At 46.3% G+C, this 22,434-nt stretch overlaps 1 protein-coding gene and 1 long non-coding RNA gene across 7 annotated transcripts; one reads left to right on the forward strand and one right to left on the reverse strand.

Annotated features, from left to right (window-relative positions):
• The first annotated feature begins 3,476 nt into the window (after positions 1–3,476).
• On the forward strand, positions 3,477–10,970 carry LOC135368650 (uncharacterized). The gene is made up of 2 exons (XR_010414839.1): positions 3,477–3,806; positions 10,650–10,970. It is a non-coding gene; the product is annotated as an uncharacterized LOC135368650 (long non-coding RNA).
• Positions 10,971–11,293: 323 nt separating this feature from the next.
• On the reverse strand, positions 11,294–22,404 carry LOC135368649 (arylsulfatase B-like). Of its 6 annotated transcripts, none has more exons than XM_064602061.1 (12): positions 22,310–22,379; positions 20,942–20,980; positions 19,635–19,764; positions 18,383–18,542; positions 18,211–18,323; positions 16,788–16,904; positions 16,602–16,733; positions 16,402–16,528; positions 14,866–15,162; positions 13,744–14,186; positions 12,317–12,450; positions 11,294–11,882 (listed from the first exon to the last, which is right to left on the reverse strand). In XM_064602061.1, exons 3-12 carry the CDS (start codon positions 19,761–19,763, stop codon positions 11,675–11,677), a joined length of 1,860 nt encoding a protein of 619 aa, XP_064458131.1. In that variant the 5' UTR covers position 19,764; positions 20,942–20,980; positions 22,310–22,379; the 3' UTR covers positions 11,294–11,674. The 6 variants fall into 6 exon arrangements, with proteins under 6 accessions (XP_064458131.1, XP_064458129.1, XP_064458127.1 ...); XM_064602059.1 differs by having other exon boundaries at positions 19,635–19,803; XM_064602057.1 differs by lacking the exon at positions 20,942–20,980 and having other exon boundaries at positions 22,310–22,404.
• Between the last annotated feature and the right edge of the window lie 30 nt (positions 22,405–22,434).

Raw genomic sequence — 22,434 nt, forward strand, 5'->3', positions numbered from 1 at the left:
TAATCAAACTCAAACTCAACTCGGCGAAGTTACACGCAGAAAAAGAAGAAGTAAAAATGCTGCACAAGTCCTTCTGAAAACATAAACACCACAGCATGTTTTTGCATCAAGTACACGCCTTTTCATTTCTATTCGATTTTTTTTTTTAAATATGACAAAAAGACTGCTTCAAAAGAAAGAAATCGCATGAATTTCCCTCTTACAAGATCATACATATAGTGTTTTCCCTGGGTTTTCCTCGGACGCTGTAAGACAAATGTCGGCACGGTTCCCTGTGAAGTTGACCCAAGACGCAAGCTCCCCCCGAGCAACATGCCGCCACACCGGCAGGCATGCCACTGGGTAATTACACGCCACCACCCAATTAACGGGACATTTGCTTAACATTCGCTTCGGCGTCCTCGAGGGATGACGGAGAAAGCCACCGGAGGTTCCTGTGAAACGGTTGAGGCGGCTACCCTCCGGCTACGTCTCCACTCCGGGGAAATACTCCGCGTGCTCCGCAGCATGACGATGACGTGTGTTAATGGAGGCGAACAGGCATCTCATTCATCCCGAGAAAGGATACTGTGACTGGACACGTTTGTCTCTATCTGGTGCTCATATTTCTTATAGGAGGACGTCGCTGATATTGAAGCGGCAATTCTCACCCTTGAGCTGCGTTTCTCTTCTTTCTTTCTTTCTTTTTTTGCCTCGTATTCCGAAACACTACATGGTCAAGTAAAAGCGAGATAACGTACAATAATTGATGTACGCAAGAAACTTCATCCATTCATCGGAACGGACTACCTCTCGATTGAAGTTGCTACTTCGACTAAATTATGGCAGTTGGCCCCAGCATCTACTACTACGATAAAAGTAGCAGATCCATCTGGTGGCATAGGTATAAACTCTAACTAACTAACTAACAAATCAAGATTATTGATAAGAAAATTATCAAGATACTGAATTGTATAGTCACCAGCACCGCATTGTATAGTCACCGCGGCTCGGAAACGTCAAGACGTCTAACTTGTCTCATGTGCATGGGCATGTCACGAGCCACGCCAAAGCACAAAATTTTAAACAACAGGTTAGTAAACAAATATATTTCTGTAACCCAGATTTCTGCAAATTTACGAATTTGCTGAACTTAGCTTGGTTTCCCCACCCCTTTGAGTAACAGCTATCATCGATCTGGTCGAAGTTCATCATGACATTGCGTCATGAAATGTGTCGAATATTTATCACGTGGCTCGGATATAGAACAAAAAATTGGATGCATCTATGGACGTTGTGCCAAATGCCTTTAAACGCGGTAGCTTTCGTTGGCAGTACATTTTTGGTCATGTGATTACCGTCACGTGGTCCTCTATAAAGCTACAGACGGACCAACACGGTTGTTAGCCCTAAAAGCCTATCGCTTTAATAACATGATACAACCGTAGCATACTGGGTTGATATTGTTCGTGCTATTTCTTCCGTGCGCAGTTGTCTAGTGGCATAAAGCCCCAACTTATCATTTCTTCCGTGCAATCATTGTTCTCTTTGGTTATGTTATGTTATGTAGTACACAACGATATTACGTATACAGCATAGACCAGTAGCATGGCCGAGGGGGTTAAGGCGTGGTAGCCAAGGTCTTGCTTGAAGACCCGGAGGTAGTGGGTTCGAATCCTACCACCGAATGAGTTGTCTGAGGTTCTCCCTGCGTTTTCCGAAGACTTTTCAGACGAATGTCGGCACAGTTCCCCTGAAGTTGGCCCACGACGCAATCCCCCACTCCTTCTTGCTGTCCTCTCTCCATCTGTCCACATCTGTACGCCGCTCACAGCCACAGTTGCTTCGCGGCGCTAAAACACACACACATAAATACAGCATAGCTGAAAGCGGCGACGCGCAGTTCGGGGGCACGTGACATAGAAGCGGCGACTTTCCACGTGACTAATAATACACACTCGGAATTATGTTCTCACTCGCATTCGAAAATACTATGCATGGGAGGTCCGACGAGTATATACGTTCTTTCTTTTGAATGATTGTCATCTCAACGTTATCTATATTCGTTTCCGACAGTTTGACGACTTGCACAGTCCAACTTCCACGTATCGGATATACATTGCTGGCACGCAACTTATGAATATATGAACCACGTGACGAGAAATATTCAAGTACGCCGTCGTCTTTCATCGCTGACCAGCGTAACTGCGGTGGCGGCTCATTGGCGGGCCATTTGGCGCCACTTTCGCGATAATTGAAGCTAATAAACGACGTTCCCCAGGGCCGGTAAACAACGTGAGCTCTGGCAAGATATATCACGGAAAGGAAACTAACCCTATCACGTGCCAACTTGTCGCCGCACGTGGCACACAGATAAGTCGCTATAGTATATATGTAGATAGGAAGAGTCATGCGGTTAATCTCTTTGTTTGGATATTACGTTTGTTTCACGTGTTCCCGGTCATGACCACATGATTGTTAGAGCATGCTCTTGTGAGCGAAGCGACATTATCAAATTTGGTGTGTTGCGTTGTGTCAGGTGGAATCATACGAATGATTCAACACGAAAGAGACTCACTCATGTCACAAAAATGCGTCCATGCCATTATAGGCTCTGAAATACGTAGTGTAATCAAACCGCAGAAGTGCTTCAGATTCGCAAGTCTCATTCGAACACACTTTAAACCCTTTTATAAAACGCTCTTCATACGAGGGAACAACAATAACAAGAACAGATATTCCTTAATCTGCTGGGCGAGTTGACGATTCTCGAAAATTTGGTCCACTATATAGGAGGATTGATTTTCGGTAACTTGTATGAAAGAAACTTGGCAGTCGCAGTTGCTTACGACGCACTACGTCGTAATTCACTGTCCTGATGCAATGTGAACTGATACGCGAAACAGGTGGTACCCGTTAATGCTCTATACTCTACCAGCTTGAAAAAGAAATAATAATAAAAAATAAAAAAAAGCTCCCGTGGCACAGTGGTTAGAATGAACGCTTTTCACGCCGAGACTGGGAGGTGAGGCCGGTTCGAATCCCCGCCCTGGTTTTTCCCTGGGTTTTGCGGCAGACTTTTCAGGCAAATTCCAGCACAGTGCCCTCTGAAGTCGGCCCTGGACGCATACTAACCTTCCTGGCCCCCACTCCTTCCTGTTGTCCTCTCTCCACTTGTCTTCTTCTGTATACCGCTCATAGCCACAGTTGCTTCGCGGCGCTCACTCGGAATTTAAAAAAAAACATTACTACTCTCCAATGCTTATCGAAGGAAGGAGTTTGTTTCTTGTTCGAGCAAATACAAACAGGTCGCTTTAATGCGTCACCATCTTCCTTTTTTTTTTTTTTTTTTTGGCAATTTCAGAGAGGAAATTTCAGGAAATTTCTGTTACCAACTGCTTCATTGTCACGTTTCCTGAAATTTCCTTCAAGAGGAAATTTCAGGAAATGTCCTCTTGAAGTTTGGAACACTTGACCACCTTCTCATTGACGTAGTTTGACGGCAGATGACAGAGCTCATCGCCCAATGATCGGCCAATCCTTCCCCTCCTTCACACCCTAGCTCCTCCTCCTCCTCCTCCTCGGCGATTGCCTTTGTGAATCCGAACGTGACGGCGTCCGCATTCCAAGAGCGGAAACTCGACCCAGACGGCGAGAGTCACGTGACCGTCTTCCTTCTCTCCACATAATGTTCATAAAAGTGCGCGCGAATCCGTCGCTCCTGATATCCACAAGAAACCGGCAATTCCTTTGGACTTGAACTTCGTCTCGGTGGGACCAACCTTTTTTTGTGCTAACCATGTCTGATGTTGAGAAGGTCTGCGTTGGTAAGTTTCTTGCCATTTCATATTTAATGCGTGCCGACATAATGCCAACGTGATGTGTGCTTCAGGCGTGGTATTCTTAATTAACGTAACATCTCATGATATTTTGGAGCACAAATCCCATCAGAAGAAAACGGCACTCATGGTGGTACACCACCGCCGATTCTTATTCTTTTTTTTCTCAATTGCGTGTTTGGAGTACTGAAGCAGAAACATTTTTTCTTGTGATGCGGACCTTTTTCCTTTCTTCGCCTATTTACTTCAGATAAAAAGTATTTTTTCCTTCTAAGAAGTAAATGTCTGCTGGTAACTGTGATAATTAGAAAGCGCATTATTTTTTATTGAAATTCACATTCGATAATCTAATACGTATGATTTCCAAGTTTTATACAAGTAGGTCGTGAAGCTATCTTTCTCTGCCTTGCAAAAAGAAAAAAGAAATAATAATAATAAATAAAAAATCGCAAATGCCAGATTCGAAATGACGATGCCTGTACTACACTGCTTGAGCGCTTAGTCAACGTCGTAACGTTTATACGAAAGCTTTTCCGTAGTAGCCACTTCGCCCTTTAAAGAGCGCTTCACAGCGAGTCACTTGTGCGACGCAGAGAAACAATCTCCGCAGGATAACACAAGCGTGAGCTTTTTGCTTACTGTGTCTGTGCCAGTAGATAACTAAGCCAAAGACATGCACGTTTTGGTCGCTATCCGGTATTGAAGAGCACATATACAACAGCAGCCGACGTAGAGATCATGCCAAAGCACTCGTCTGCGTTTTTAGAGCTGATGCTCTCTGCTCTTTGTTAATACACCAACCGCAGCCTACCGATGACCGATACTACAGCGTAGCGCCCATATCATAGCGAATAGGGATTCGAACTTTTCGTGTCCCGGTCAAAAACGAATATGCTATGGGTTTCGTAACGATCTTCGAAGATCCAACCCCTTCTCTTGGGTGGACCACCGATTCCACGTATTTACGCGCTGACCCATCATATCGTGTAGATCTATCGAAATGTACATTTTCCAACTTTCAAACACAACGTGCTTCCAGAAACGGTTCACTATGACCCTGTAAATGGTCATGTCACGTTCATTAAACCAGCAAACGAATTAAGGCTCGCAATGCACTCTCACTGCATTCCCGTCAAGATCATAGTGAGGCAGGTCAGACACCGTTTACCTCGCAGTCATCTTCCCGGCCCTTATTACAAGAAGACGGGACACGGTCTTGAGAGGAAGTATGTTAATGTTTCAAGATTCCTCGCGAAAGGCGTGGAAAGAATTTCCGGCGCTCTTCCGTTGAGAGGAAAAGGAAATTCCCCGTAACCACTCATCGGGTGGTGGTCTTGAAGAAGTCGTTGGCGTGGCCACCGGAAACGCGTGACTCATTCTGGTCTGCCGTCCACCTCTCATTGGTTGATACACTCTGGGCGTTCACCAGTAAAAAATGGGCGCTGTGGTATGCCTCCCTCTCGTTGGTTGACAGCGGTATACGAAATGCCCTTTTGTTGTGTCATCATATCCGTTGAAATGACCAAGATGGCTGTCCTAGACAATAGCATTGTGTAGTTTGATGCAGACCTGCTTGATTGTTCGCACCCTTGCCACCCGATACGTCACGCGACGGTATACTTGTTGCAAGGGTCATCAGTTCGTGTTCTCTATTCATCAGTTTATTACGGCATGGAATGTATCAAGCGGTTATCGGATAATTCGGATAGCATAACAACATGACGCAATCATAGCATGCTATTGGTTGGCGCAGCCTTCCGGGAGATGTTAGTGGTACGAGACTTACAACGGAAGACGTTATCGTTCCTTCTGAAATTATTGGACAGCATCACTCAATATCTCTTTATATGCTGTGGCTCGTGACCTAATAGTGACAGGTATCAAAGCGACATAAATATAAGCATTAGGAATTATGTTCGCGCCATCACCATTTGCATTCGAAACTACTATGAGGAGTCCAATTATTATTAGAAACAAAATTATTTGTAGGTACGGACAGGGCGACACGGTTTTCTGGAATCGCCTGTCAGTAGTTCTGCAGCCCATATTTCTTTGGTTGCCCACGGAAATGTTGTTCCACTATTATATTTAAAGAAAGAGCATATGCTGCACGTGTTTATTACTCAAAATAAATGGTCCTGCAGCACCTGGAGATTTGACATGGGATAAACCACAGGGTGCTAGTTTCTGACAAGCGTGTCGCAAGCAGTACATGTCGAGCACTACGGGTACACCCTCAGGGTGTAAACGTTTCGCACCGGGGGTAGTTAAACTGTGTAAAAAATAAAAAGGGGGGGCACCACAAGAAAAGGTGTCCTACAAATTTCCCACGAGCATTTGCCTCATACAACAACCTGTATACACAAAATATATCGAAGGCACTGATAAATGATCTTACGCAAGATAACGTGCAACGCGAACATCCCGCAATGTCGAAACCGTTAATACAATCGCCTGAAAAATGATTTGAGCCAAGTCGAAAATTACTGGGCGCCACGTAGCGCGTCGGTCGATGCCTTCCCGCGCGCGCGTCTTTACTTTTGACAAAATGCCGCCGGTTTTAAAGACTGGCCGCGTTTCCGGGCCCAGTAATGACGCGAAATTGCCGTTTACGTCATCATCACCCGGTTCGCGTACGGCGATTTGTCAAGCCTGATCGTGATAGGATGCGGTGGGCTTTGCGAAGGAGCGCTCGCCGTGCTCCTAAAACGAGGTCCTGTTAACTCATAGTCCGCCCCCTTGTGCCGCTCAGGTTAGTCCCTGCGCATATATGAGAAATATGTGACGTGTGCATCGTGATTTCTTTCTCGTGCGTGCTCTGGAAACTGGGATACGTCCGCTTGGAACCCTGTCGTAGACGTGCCCTTGAAGCCCTGACGGATTGCCTGTCTTTGAAAAGAGCTCCCACGTTTTCAACCGCTGCGAGCTGACAGCTGCGTTCTGTCTCATTTTGATCCTGGCAATTATATGCACACACACTGTGCGGAAGAAAGGAACGGGTGACCCCGCCTTGCATCAAGACGTGAAAGACAGTTGCTGATGATGGACGTCCGGTAGGAACACCAGCAGAAAACTAAACCGTAACTGTGAGTGCGTGAAATGAAAGCGAGAAAATCTTCAATGCCGTGCAATCCTTTTTCGCTCTGAGTCCTTATTCGGGAGCGAGAACGAAATATTTGGAACGAGTGGGCGATGTAGAAAACACATGATGGGAACCGCAGGATGGTAAATATATCGCAGGGAAGACTGGACACAAGACAAGAACACGACAGGACGAACGCTATGCTGGGAACGGGAGGGAGCATGAGACAGACACGGACGGCGTTCAACAAGAGCAAGGCTAGAACATGGAACCAGAATGCAAGCAAGCTGATGTAGCCTTGTTGTTGGTAGCACTTCCCTAGAATCTGTGGAGACATGCAAAAGGACAGATACACACAGTCTCGTCCATTTGGGTCTGTCCTTGTACATATATCCCCAATGTAGCCAACTGAGTTATTCAACGGAGACCAACACTATATCTCGTCAAGTCCCTTGACACAAAGGTGATCTCTGGCAGGGACCAACACGCTTCACACGTTCTCGCACAACGTGGTATTTCTGAACGTGAAGGACGGCATTTCTTGACTTTCTATCCTGCCTTTAGACCTCAGTGCAGACCTGCGAGGAAAACACATAGGAGTCCAATAATGACCACTTAACACAAGTTTGAACTGCAGTCACACGTCATTTGCAATGCAGTATTATTTTGAAATTGACATCCGTTTTCCTCGCTGGCGTTGATGACTCTTCTGCGCACTCAGTACCAGGACAGGGACGATGACGCTTTCACAATAAAATTTTGTTGGTGGCAATGAACTTATTGATTTTTTTTAAAACCTACTCCCTCTTCTCTCATGATGTTGACCTCCTTGAGGGAATAAACGCCGTGTTGGACCAACGTGCTGTGCATGACCCGATAGCGCAGTAATTAAACTTGGAAAACCTGAATACAAAAAAAAAAAGAAGTTCTTTCCATGAAATGATATCCTTTCGAGTTAGTCAAAGACGCCAGGTGGAAGATTGCACACCGCATTATTTCAAGCGACCACCTGCTTGCTACACCAGGACCGATCAGGGCCAGCTGGACCGCGGACCATCATCCAATCACGGCTTTCCATTCTGGCGTCCGCCGAACTCTGTTCGCTTCTTTACGTGGAGTGTCTGCTGGAAAGTTCCACTCGAACCCCTTTGTCCCACCGCATGCCGTGACACCTGCTCTTCTACTTCCCTCCCCTAACGACGGCTTCATTCACCGTGAAGATCTTTTATGGCAGGCTACTCAGTCACAGAATGGCGCAACCCTTTCAGCACTGATGATGGTCTGCGCAAAGCGTGCACGTGGGAAAAGGCGAAGAGGCAAAAAAGCGCAAATACCGTGTGTCAGTGGAACTGTCATTGTCTGGTTCTTTTTTGTTCGTCTGGGTATGGAAGGGTAACGTCCTGGACGAGAGCTGAGAATGGCGACATGGTCAAATGGTCGGCCGGTTGCAGCTTGCAGGCAGTGAGCGGAGAAAGGGCAAAATAAGAGAAGGGTTCTATAGCGGCATGCAGGTCAGGTAGATGATTACCTCGGAGAACATTAGTATCTTCCCTTTTTCTTTCACGAGCGTGTAATGTCCTTCCTGTAGTAAGTGGGTGCGTCGGAATTTTCAAGTATTCTTGTGGCTAACTGGCGACAGCTCTAACATTGCTGGATGAAGGTATATGGGCTAACCATGCGACTAGTTTTCGGGACTGCAAGCTGCAGGAAATTAAGAATGGCTGTCCTCATTTTTCGGTGCAGCTTCCCGAAAGCATCGTGGTCTTCCATCGTTGCAAGATAACGATGCAAGAATCCCAATTAGTCAAGCAGACACCTGGCAATTGTTTGGAATAGAGCAATAGAGAGAAGCCCAATGAGCACATTTTTCTTTCTCATTCTGTAAGTTGCATTTGTTTCTTGTTTCCTCGGTATCCAAAGCTGAACAATATCTCCAGCCAATATTGGGCAAATATGTTGTGCTGCCTGGGTAAGCTTTGACTATCTTTTTAGTTTCGACTTATCAACTTATCAGCTTTGACTTTGAGTGTAGCTTGCGTTTTCCCGCGCAACGCGACGCGACAGGTCGCGTACGCATTCAAACCATAGGAGCGAGAACGCTCTTTACATCAATACCTTCGATTAATATTAATACTACTCATATCGATATGCACACTTAATGTGTTCCGTGCAAGGCAAGCCTACACCGTCTTTCCCCACAGGCTCACCTATCCTTACCCCAGTGCCTTCCAGACCTCTGCCATGAACTGCACTCCACAGGGCACGGTTCCTTGACCCTGCGTTTACAGAACATATACGCTGCACAAAGTTCTTCTGCTGTACAGCGCCTAAAGAAAAGATTAATAAAGTAAAGACGCTAGACAGGGGGCGACGTGAAGAACAAGGCCTCTTCGTTTTTTCTTGTCGTCCCCAGTCTCCGGAGTTTTCGTTATGGTTCTTTCTTGTTCATGCGCGCAATCCTGTAGCACGTCAATGTCATCCGCAAGCACAGCTCTTCCTTTCGTATACTCTCCTTTCCCACGTGATGTCATATGACGTCTTTAGAACCAGCAGGAAATTGGTGGCGTCCATATCCCATATCCTCGTTCAGGGTGAACGCCCTCATCTGGTCCAATGAGCCAGAAGCAGACACAATAATGCGTGGGAGATGGAAACGTGAGCATTGTCGCGCTCTTCTGGGTCTCTTCCGCCTTTTACACGTCTCCTTCAGCCTTTTTGCTTCGGCGCGTCTTCGTCCGTGAGGCGTTCGTTTGCGTCCATTCACGATGTCGACCCCGTCTGCAGAGCGGGGCCGTCTTCGTGACGGTGTTAGACAGTTGCCAAAGGAACCGTGCAAATTGCTGGAATTGCACGTCGCGCCGAGTATGAACCATAGGGGTTACCTTCAGCACTGAACTTTGCTTTTGCCTGTTTGTTTTGCAGGCGTTAAGCGTGTCTCATTCCGCCACGTGTGTAGGGGAATGCATGCCGGTTGCTTGTTCATTAATAGGCGTCACGTATGTATACATGAGCGTAATGAGGATGAATGAGCGGATGATTTGTTGCTTCGTGCCCGCGCCGTAGATGTAATTTTGTCTTCCGGTTGCAAGAAAAATACCTCATGCGTTGTGGTGCTGAACATCTTGAAACGCATATGTCCCATAATATTCCGAATATTATAAATTTACGACCGCGGCAGTAAAATCTTCGCCAAACAAGATACCGTATATTATAACGGGTCTCGTACCGATAGTGTACCGCTAAGAATTCATTTAAAGTTCACGATAGTGCATGTGGTATAGAGATAGCGGTATTGCCCTATCCTGGGTGTATGTCAGTGTGTGGCCTTCAACATATCGAGGATTGGGTTGGATTAGATTGGGGTTAAAATGTACTATAAAGGTTGTGGCTCCACAATTGTAGAGCTATTCAAGTTCACTTGTACCACTAAAAAGTGGTTAACAGCATAGACCACCAGTTGTTGGTGGGTTGCTATTGATGTGATGACAGCATAAACAATGAACACGTCCAAGATTTCCATGAGCTACTGTATCGAAGACAGCCCTCATATACCCTGATTTTTAATGTTGGACATCGCCAATAATTGGTCTCATTGATTAGGGAATACATTGTTGGTTCGGGGCTTACCGGACAAAGGGTCACTCAAGTTCAGTATAGTCAGTTGTGGTAGAAATATGTTATTGTTATTATTGGCCAGAAAAGTTGTTCTTCCTACGCTCACTTAATACCATGTTGTCTCGTCCATGCAGATGCCAAGGAGAAGGGCTGCTGCGACGACGCAGCCAAGACCCCAGAGCCCACCAAGGAAGGGGACTGCTGTACTGGATCTACTCCAGCGGACAGCGCCGGCGAGAGCGCGCCTAGCGAGGTCGCAGCCCCACAGGAGGCGTCATAGCCCAGTCTTTCCACAAGAAGCAGGGAGTCGGCTCCAAAGGGGTTCCGTCACCCAGCAACACCAAATGATTCCTAATTTGTACACTGAAATCTTTTGCGGCCAAGTTAGTGGCTTGCCCAAACTATTTATGTATACCACGTGAGATAAAAGCTGAAAAGAATTGTGTTCACACAAATTGATTTTTCTTATTCGCATACATTCGTTTTGTGCATGTGTTTCTGTGCGCTTTGAAAGACGTGCAAAGTAAGGAGCGGTTAGAACTGGAGAAGTATTTTTAGGAAAAGCGATTATCAGTTGATAAATGGAAGCTTTCGTGCAGCGATGTACTTCTGCTCAGGCGCAGAATATAAAGAGCGGCCGATAATTAAACAACTTCTCGGACCACCGGAGTAGCTGGTATATCCTGCTTTCTCCTGCAGGCTATACACGGACGGCAACGAGCACATTATCTGACGTCGTTTTATGCTATCTGAAATAAGCTTCTGAATGCCTACAGCAATTAGGAAACCGCACGCTGTAATTTTATTACTAGAACTCATCTAGTCCAGTTTCTTAACGTTTGTTAGTATTCAGTAATTGCTAATAAAAGTGGGAACAACAAGTTCAGCTGTACCTGCCGTCAGAACGAAGAAACATGAGAGGATGGTTGTGATTAGGCATACTGTCGGTAGGCCTTCTGTTTAATTGCTGTTTAGTCGCTGCAACTGTTACTTTTATTCTATAAATGTCGCACCATCATTCTAGGTATATACGACAACCAAATGAGTGCAATGTCGTTGACGTTGCCTTTCTAAGGCACAAGTCGTTCACAAGGGCTAGCATAAGCGTCCGACGTCTTGCTTGGAACGTCCGAAAACTACGAATTATGCACATCTTATGCTATTCGTGGCAGGGCTTTCTGTAAATCAGATTGTTATGTGGCACATGCGCGAAAAAAAAAAAAAACGCCACTACAAAGAACTGAAAGCAAAGTATTCCGTGTAATGTCCAGGCTGCAGAGAGATAGGATGCAGATGATGCGGGCTCCGGTCGTGCACCCGGCGATTGCATTGATGACTGCGCACGCTCAGAATCGCCACCGTCACCACTGTGATGTGCAAAGAAAAGAGGAAAGTGAGAATGTGCAGGAAGAATGGCAGGTTGTTATGAAAGGTTGTTATTTGTTGTTACTGGTTTAGTATATGCGGAAACAGAGAGTTGGTACAGAGTGTCTGGTTACTTTTGCTGCGCAACTTGCAAAATGAATGAGGAAAGTTTTCGTTTTCGTTGTTACTCAACCACCAAGCGTACAAGCGGATGGAACGCCTTTGCGTTGTGCATTGCGTACTTTGATATAGAAAATAATTACAAAGTCTAAAGGCTACGTGGCTAGGAGTAGCCAGTCCTGACCGTGTCAGGACTAACATCTCCATATTTTCCATTCGTATTTAATCTAATCTAATCAGGCCTAGACACTACGTTGAAAAAAAAAATGCATTATATCTAGACATTGGTGTTTAGAATGTACATCACTGTCAAGACCTGGTGCGATCATTCCAGCTTGTCCAAACGCCGTCATGCAGATCCGGGTTGGACAGGGGATCAAGCGGGAGGTTTCCCGGTGGCCGTGCCTCCAACTCGTAGTGGGCCAGTCTTTCTAGCATCGTCTTTACCACCTGTCGAGCCCAGCATGAGGAAACGTTAGCAAGAACAATGTTTAACTGCCCGAACTCTCAGTATGAGCGCTTCCAGCGCACGCATCCCAATCCCGCTGTGATTCAAGCTTTTGATTCATAGTGTGTAATAGCTATAGCAATTACACAGCTTTTGCAGCTTTTGCAATGGAACAGGTAGCATCCATGGTGGGTTGCTGAAAGCTCAAAGGTTTGCGTTGTTCTATTAATATACGAACTAACTAACAAACTACTCCTAATAGAAACGCATATGTATGGACAAACGCCGATGGACCCTGTGGTGGTATTGTTAATGTGGGTGCACAGAAAGACCTTCATACCTCTCTTAAACAAAAATAATGTAGTCATGCGCCTCCTGGTATCGCTCGGATCTTTCTTAGGCGGAAATGGCAAGAGGTATGCGAGGAGGTGCGACGCTTGTAATCGCAATCGCTTTATTACACAGCTAGGCCCCTACGATATATGCAACACCAATATCGCTCTATACGAATGCCAAACAAGGGACAACTGTCACTATACATGCTTATGCCTCCTTGACGCGTATCTGTAAGAGGTACATCTGCGATGATTCTGAGCTCCGGAGATTACAGGTATACATCTTCAAGAAGGGATCGCTACGGCCAGGTTTATCAGATAAACTAACTCCAGTCACTTGTGCGGAGGTCAAGACCTGTGCCATTACATCATCAACCCATAAGCGCCAAACAATATATTTCAAGCAAACCCGTGAGTAACTACTCTCCAGATGACTTCGTAATGCAAGTAAGGCGATCCCCCATTCTTGGCCCCTTCGTACGAGCAACCCAGATCGCAACCTATAACTGCAACCTATAACCGCAACCTAGCCGCAGCCCAACCGCAACATAAACTGCAACTTAACCGTATTCCCTCGTCGAACCGAAGCACAATGATGCTTCCTCTGCTCCGTACATGGGCCCGCTTGGACGAACGTTGACGATATTCCTCAGTGGTGTCCTCAGTAGCCGTGCTTTACGCACGAGGGCAGTAGTGCATGGGAGCCTGACCGAAGCTGCTGTGGACGGCACTGAGGTATCTCCTTAACGTTCGGGCAAGCGGGACTTGATCCCGAAGAAAATACTCGTGCTGGTAAAAAAAAAAAAAAAATGCACGCATAAATGAAAAAGATGTTCCGCCTGTATCTGTCCAGCACTGGGGTGGGGGTGGGGGGGATCTGTGGGGTTGGGGTTCTTGTGTGGTATACGGGGGACAGCTAAAAAAAAAAGAAAGCAACTGTTCCTATACAGTGACTCTTACCTCTGGATGTTCGTCCGCGACATCAACGTACTCACAAGGATCCTTGGACAGATCAAACAGACATGGACTTTTGGCGGCGTCACATATCCTTTCGGGGTTTTTGACTCCGCATTGAACTTGCATGGCATAGAGACAGTCCGTCTGCCCACACACGGGATGTCTCCCCATCATGCTGAGAACTTCCGTAACGGTGGAAGACTCGCATGCCTTCCTGGATATCGTCGTATTCCAGACGACTTTACCACGAGGAGGATACCACTGATCAAGTTTTCCTTCCCGTGCGACGCCCTTTACGAGCTTGTAATTTGCCATTCGAATGGCGGCATAGTTTTCGGTCTGGTCCACATTTACGAGGAATTCTGAGCGAGGAGGCTGATCAACTTCTCGGAGGGCGTTCCATTGACTGACGCCATCGATGTCACCAAGATTGTCAGTGTCTCCTCCTATGCAGACGAAACAAAGAAAGGGAAGGGGAGATGACAAGAAAAGAGTGCCATTAAGGTGCAGTGACCCAGTAAACGGCTTGCAAGAGCGCGTCAAAACAGATTTGTTGCTGTCTTTCGGCACACTGTCACCAAGACATCTGTAAGATACTGTATACTGTAGGGTCTGACTATTTCGGGTTAAACCCGATTCCCCCCGATTATTGCCTCTCGAATCAGGTTAGGGCCAAGTTGGGTTAAAACCGATTTCTCCCCGAATTCTAGTCCCATATCACGTTGCGTCACGTAGAACGTGCACTATTTAGTACGCATGCCTGATGTAAATATTACCTGAGTGTGCCAATAAACCATGTAAAGCACACTCTATATTAAAAGATGTAGTGCTTGTCATTGTAAATCGCGAGGTATATGCATGTTTGACCAATATATATGCACTTAGCTGCGAGTTGTTTGCCGGATAGAGAGAGAGAGAAACGAAAAAGAAAAACCTGATAACGCCCGAATGCATCAATAGCGACCGATTTCACCCGATTTTTCCTTCCCGAATCCAGGAAAGGCATTTAACCCGAAAACGTCGGACCCTACGGTGAACAGATAATACGCCGCCGAAAATATAGAGTCTTATTTTACAGTTCTGGAACATAGTTCCAGTATACAAGGGGGACAGGAACTAACGTACCTGCAAGATCGTAGAACGTCGGCAACCAATCTGTGATATGAAACAGGCCGTCGTATGTGGCCCTAACCGGTACGTTCAGGAGAGGGCTCCAAATGACAGCGGGACTGCGGATCCCTCCTTCCCAAGGGGTCCCCTTCATGCCCTTCAGAGGCCACGGAGAACCGTAGTTGGCATTGGGACCTTCCGATTCTGCTCCGTTATCCGAGCTAAACACAACTACTGAGTTGTCAAGCATTCCCTTTTGCGCTAGTGCTTGGAACACAGCACCTACAGACTCGTCCATAGCCTTTACCATACCTAATTTTGAAAAAAAAAAAAAAAAAAAGAAAACCATGAAGGTTACAAAATCATCACTGGGATCTTACGCCCAAACAGCACAAAATCGTGGCCCAATAATAGACCAACATTGGCAATGCTGGCCCAGTATTGGTCTAATCTTGGTCCAATATTACATCTATATTGGCAATGTTGTGCTGCTTGGGCGTATTCTGGGAGACGCCATTCTCATGAACAGTCCCCTCCCATGCAGCGCTGTAAATATTTGCATGAAACACCCGTAGAGCCAAGTAGAAACGATGAAAACACGGTCTTCTTCTTACTTATGAACCCTCAACATCAACATGAACCCTCGATGCAGTCATTTTTCTATATAACTTTGTGAACGGCACCTCCGCGGGACGCGAACTCTTGCTCGTATTCAGTAATGAAGGCCGTTCAGGTAACGCAGTTTCATGACAGCAATAACAACAAAAATCTGTTAGAGAATGATCTTGAAATGGACGTATCGTGAGTCGTGAAGCGAAAGCGATCGGTTTTCACGGTCGGGTATAAACGGGATATCCGCTCATGGAGGCAGACGCACACTTCGGCACGAACCCGAACGTGGGAGGCGATCGCAGTGGCCATTATCAGCAACCGCAGATGGAAGACGGACTTTCCAGGCACACATGATGAAGGTGGATGTTCCATTTGCCCCGGAAATATACGACATACCATCAGCAAGACCACAGACGTACTGACTATACACACAGAGATGGTGACGCTATTGGGGCGCGGGGCCATAGGGCAACCATCCTAGGGTCAACATAGGGGATAGTATATGTCACCTAGAGGCATAGTATATGTTATTGAGGGGGCAACATAGTATATCAGCGCAAGGTACATGGGTCAGCAACAGCCGCTGTCTCCAGTTCTGAAGCTTCGGACTGAGAATAGCCCATGCTGCTCTGCGAGATATTCATGGAAGACAGAAAGTAGTGCGGCCCTGCATGAACGATTATTTTTGTTTGTCATACTTTTGGATACATGGATTGTGTTATATTGCGTAGCTGTAAAAAGGATTGTGTGTGTGTGTGTGTGTACAAGACGCGTCGAGGACTGCATGTTGGCAGAATCAAGTACACGGGATTTGGAATACATCCGAGGCAAAATATTCGGCGTATGATTTCTTCAAAACGGTCGCAGAGCATGAAACCCGATCATCAATAATGCAAACTATTCCCTTTGGGTGTCTCCCCTCAAACTGTTATCACTCACCAGCATATAGTATCCTTTTCTCGTCTTCAATATCTTGAAATCCCTCTGTATACTTATCAGGAGCCTGCAGACGCTCGTGCGCATCGGCAGAATGTGGAGCTTGATGAGCCAAGTACAGGAACAAAGGCTTGCAGGAGAACATTGTTTTCATCACACCGTCTAATAAGGTCACGGAAAAAATGTTTTCCTGCTCTAGGTACCTTGTCTCCGGGATGATCTTGTATTATTCTGATGGCTTCATCCGTAAGTAAGTCCGTAAGATATGTTCGCGAATAATTCCGTTGTGGCACCAGGTCTCTTCGAAGGTCCAGGCCAAGGCTACCGGGTGGAGACTGTACGTGGCACACGCTTACTCAAAATATAGAAAACGCGATCAACTCACTTACTCCCAAGAACTCTTTGGTGTGATTGTAGTAGTCAACGTAGCCACCCCAGTACCCAAAGTGATGATGAAAACCTCGTTCTGTCGGTGTGTACTTTTCTTCGTGAAATCCTAGGTGCCACTGCAGAGGTACATGCAAATGAAAGTGTGGCACTTGTCGTCATGTCACGGACGCGCGAATGGGATCACAAAAGCACACGAATAATAATAATAAAAAAAAAATTAATGGCACGGTCTATGGTCCATTTCCATGTCTCTGTTCACGTAGCACTTGTGGTGGAACAGTATATCATGGTTCGTTTTCTCTCTCTCTCTCTCTTTCTCAGCAGCTCTGCGAAATAAAACAGCGCACTGATAAGAAAAAACCTGCCTGCCACCATCGTGCTTCTGAACTTTCAATACATTGCACACCCTGCAGGGTATACTCCAGTTAATCATCCCTTATAACTTTTTTTTTTAATTCGGTGTCAATGCCGCGAATCAACCGTGGCTATGAGCGGCGTACAGACGTGGACAGATGGAGAGAGGACAGCAGGAAGGAGTGGGAGATAGGATGGTTAATATGCGTCCTGGGCCGACTTCAGGGGGAACTGTGCCGACATCCGTCCGGAAAGTCTTCGGAAAACCCAGGGAGAACCTCAGACAGCACAGCCGGTGACAGGATTCGAACCCGTGTCACGTGACCTCAATGTCTCGGCTTGGAAAGCGATCATTTTAACCACTATGCCACGGGAGCTGGTCCTTACATCTTCAAATGGACAGCACGCTATGGCACTTGAACGTCACCGACAATATTGCTAGGTATTTGGTGACGATGCAGCTTGTACAGGTGGCGCTTCTGAAAGAGATAGTCCTGGACCGAGTTCTAGGGGAACTGTGCCAACGTATGTCCGACAGCGTCTGAGGAAAACCCAGGAAAAACCCCCGACAGCAGAGCTTGAATGGGATTCAAACTCGGGTACCTCCCAGTCTCGATATGACATGGCCTGTACGCTAACCACTGAGCCACGCGATCTTGTGACAGCTTCTACATCTGTTCCCTTCTCATTGCGATAACATGTACCCAACTCTGGACAAATAATGTTACCAACCAGCAACAGCCGCCAATAAAAAAAGATTGTGGAGAGACCGCAATCGCTGCTATATATAGGGGGGAGGGGGGTAATATGTTTATTATATAAAAAAAGTAGAAGAGAAAGGTTAGCCTGCGCTACGACGAGGCATGCTATTGCCATGAAAGAAAGGAAAGAAAAAAGAAAGACAAAACACAAACAAACGAAAAGGAAAACAAACACGAGGGGTATATAGAGGGGTTGCTCGCACAACCACCATATCGAGAAATTATACTTTCACTATAAATACGTTCACTATAAATAGTTAATATTATTAATTAATGATCATTAAACAATACGAATAATGTTCGGTACCTTGCCCAACATGTGGTTTGCGTACCCCATTTCTCCTAACCTTTGGGGCAGGAGCTTTCGGTCCAGGCTTAACCCTCTCGGCTCCTCGTTCCATATGACATGGTGCTGCAGCCCTGCATGAACACATTCGCTTCTATTAGAATTCCCGTCCCAAGACGTTTCTTGCACGTACCTGCGCGTATGGGGTAACTCCCCGTCATCAAGGCTGCTCTTGATGGTGTGCAGACAGGCTGCGTGTAATACTGCTCCAGTCGAAGGCCGTTCCACGCCAGTGCATCGATGTTACCCGTTGGAATTTGAGGGGAACCGGTGAAGCTCACATCGTTCCATCCCTTCAGGCAAACAGTACGAATGCATTTGATAATAAGGCATCATTTAAAGAATGTCCATAACGTATTTTGATACCAACTATTAAGATACCACAAAGGAGCATAACGTCTATGAGAGATCGATTTTTGTGTGTGTGTACCGCGCGTACACTTCCAGAATCCGTGGCATTTATGGGTTCCGTAATGCCGCCAGCAGTTTAAGGAACCGGCTTTATAGCGAATTCAGCTGGTTGTTTTCGTGCAGAAAAAGTTGCACTGGCTCGAGTGTACATGTATGTTCCACGGCAACTCCAATCCAACGTGCGTCGCGCACTCGCGTTTCATTGGTCCTTCGGTTCGCGCTTCGTCCGTTTTTGCCTTGAACGAAGGAGTGCAAGAGGTCTCCTTGAAGCGTCAAAGTTCAAGGGGGAAACACCGGGCGATTGCGCCCTCTATGTATCTCTATCTCGTTGGTTTACACTTTTTGGAACACTACAGATGCAACGCCATAACCATTAGTCCCTTTCGAGACTAACCGCCGTATTCTCACTCAGCCCTGAGGATCCCTGCGCTTCGAGAGACCCTTTCAGTAGTTTTGGCAATGCTTTGGGCACGCGCAGCAAGCGCGTGCCAATGCATTGCCAAAACTACTGAAAGAGTTACTTGAAGCGCAGGAATCCCTCAGGGCCGAATACGACGGTAAATGCACAGGAGTTTGTGCGAAATTTATATTCACAGGGGTGAGGAGTAAATTTCAGGATCAGGGGACTACAATGGGAATTAAGTGCAATTTAGGGAACAAGACGCTGTCATAACTCCCTCACTGACTCATTTTTCTTCTTCGAGTGCCAAAGCGATCACCTCATATTCCTGAGAAACAAAAAGAGCACGAGGCCAATTCAGTATACATAAATAAATTTACTAAATATAGTATAAATATAGATACTGTATGTTGATATAAATACTGTTCTCGTTGAGACTTTCTACGGCCTATTACGGACAGCCTATGCATATGTGACGAAAAAGAAAACAGGGAAAAAAAATCACGCACTTTTGCATGCAGTCTCCACCTATAGCCATTATTACATCGATGAATAGAGAAGTTGGAACACTCACAAGGTCGTCTGCTAAGATAAAAATGATGTGGGGAGCCTTGGTTTCCATCGCAACGACGATACAGGGAAGGAAGAGTAATATGACCGTCAGTTTGGGTAATTGACCTCCAGACGTACGATGTGGCTTCATCCTGGAGATATAATCCAGCCTTCAGATGTTGGCTTCCGCACTGCAATGGTGTTTGTATTCCGTGACAAAAATTGCTCAAAAAGCTTGTTGGGGAAGGATAGCGAAGTGCACCCTGCTCTTCGTTGTTGCATGAGTGTACTCAGGAGATGGCCTGAGTGTAAAAAGAGGGGCGGGTCCGGATATCCTGACGCCCCTCAGTTTCTGTCGTTACCGAATTGAGCTTCAGTTGATTCTATCGGCAGTGCATGTAACATGGTGGCTTATATCGGCTCCACAGCCCATCAGAAAAATCTTGTATTCGTCCCTGAGTGTATATAGTGCTGTTCAGCATATTTTACTAACATAATTATGTAATGACACAAGTAACTGTCCAAATTACACTTTGCTCTTCACTAACACTATAACAACGTAAATGTTATACGTGCAAGCTATCGTTACATGTATGATAAACTGCTAAAAATATATATAATCTGCCATTCGTACGTACACATGTCAGGCAAAATTTGACTGTACCCTGCGCAGAGATTTTCCCAGCCCCCCCCTCACATCCCCCAGAAAAGAAAAAAAAAACTGCCAGAAATGCCAAAGCAGCCTCCAAAATAGCATATACGGGTGTCACCCCCACCCCCCTACGGAACACCCCCGTAAATAAAAAAAAATCCTGGGAACATCCCTGACCCTGCGACGTAATGACAAGCAAAGGGCGGCTTCCAAAGTCGTCCCGATGAAGCAGTGATTTATCTGAAGCCCCCCCCCCCCCCCCAAAAAAAAAGAAAGTCTGAAGGAAACCCATAAAATTCTGTGAGATTGCACAATATTTCGTCAAAAGCATGTAAATACATCCCCTTGGCCCACCCCCACCCCCACGGACGAAATTCTCGGTAAACCACTGCCAATGAAGTCAGCCCAGGACCAGCTATCCCTCACCCCCGAGCAGCATGCGGCCAGATAAGGCATGTAAATAGCTTGGTAATAACGCTCATGTCCACCGTCATCGTCAGGTCCACCTCCACCACAAAAGGGCATAACGAGAGCTGCGTCAGGTCACGCACAAGGTATAGCAATTACAAAATTTAAGTACAGCATTCTTCACGAAAGGACGCAGACTAAAAGGATACATGAGCATTACAAACACGGCAACATTTCAAAAACAGTTTCCGGCCTGGAGGAACACTTACTATGCTGCGGCACTCCCCCTGCAAAGATGCACGTCCGTTCTGTGGAAGCAGAAGACAGCAGCTGTATTCCAAAGACGGGATATGGAGCAGAGTAACTTTCACAATCGCTCTCCCCCCTTTCACGTGTGTTTAATTGCACACCGCGTTCTTGCCGGAAAAAATTGCCCTGTGACCGGTTCCCATTTATTAGTTCTATGCGCCTGCAGTGTGTTTGTCCCTCACACGCCAGCAATCTGCACTGTCGTATCTGTGTTACAGTATCATGTTGCTCGCACCGGCGTATGGTGAGCAGAGGTAGCTGGATATATTGCCAGCTTCGGGATGGGTAGGGAACGGATCGTTGAAAAGCAGAATCATTTTGAGTTGCGCCGTGAAAGCTAGAGTATACGATAGGATGCTGCACTTCGGTGCAATAACAATGTGGCAGTGCTTTAGAACTTGTCTCAGTTGTTGACCCAGAAAATAGCAATAGGCAAGATACGGTTAACGAGAGGGCTAAACGGTTAAGGAAAGTTTAGGTTAATTGTGGCTCATCATCATGGAGTCAACAACACACACACACAAAAAGAAAAACTATTTCTAATGTTCCTTCCGTCCATTACAACATGGATATAATACCTTCACTAAGCATCTAGTATACTATAGCAGGAATATTTGTTAATTGTTCGCTTTATTTAGCCGTTTGCGCTGGTTGCAAGATTTACATGCAGTGCCATTTTTGAGGCTGATCACGTACACCTTTTTAGTTTCGAAGGTGACTGATTTATTATATTGATGAGGTCATTCAGCTGCTATAGGGTGTGTTCGTTTCTTTGCAAACATGGGGCTAGCAAAAACAGTTGGGGGGGGGGGGGGGCATCATTGCAGCTATACCGTAAAGAAAAAAGTTGTTGGGGGGGTGTTAGAGGGGGGGGGGTCTGGATAAATCACTGGTCGATTCTTGGTGTGCGAAAATGCCCTCTCGTGACGTCATCGTCCCTGCAGTGACTCCCGCTCTAAAATTCGAGGATTCGACACTAGAGGTGCTCGAGAGTCGACTCCTAGCGACTCTCTTCTCGATGTGACTCGACACGCCCATGTCACGACTCCGACTCAAGGGTTGCGCGAGTTGAATAAAACACAACCATAGTGGTTCATTTTTTATGAAAGGAGATGTGCACCGCGAACAGTAGTTCCCCCAGAAATCGATCTCTGGGGGTTACGGGGGGTAGGGTCCCTGGCCCTGCGCCCGACGCAGGCCCATGCAAAGACTTCCACGCGATCTTCACCGCAGAGTGACCCCCGAGCGCATATGCTGTCTTTTTTGCTTTTTTTTTTGGGGGGGGGGGGGTTCAACGAAAATCATTGGGCCCATCGTTACAAACGAACCTGCCAGCATCGTTTCCAGTCATTCCCACCAGTGGCGTACGTACTCAGGGGTGGTGGTTTCGGAGGATCAAACTCCCAGCGAAGTCGCACATTTGGGTGGTGCATTTGGGTGGTGCATTTGGGTG

The sequence above is a fragment of the Ornithodoros turicata genome, chromosome 9 (assembly GCF_037126465.1).
Source record: "Ornithodoros turicata isolate Travis chromosome 9, ASM3712646v1, whole genome shotgun sequence".
In the NCBI taxonomy this organism is placed as follows: Eukaryota; Metazoa; Arthropoda; class Arachnida; order Ixodida; family Argasidae; genus Ornithodoros; species Ornithodoros turicata.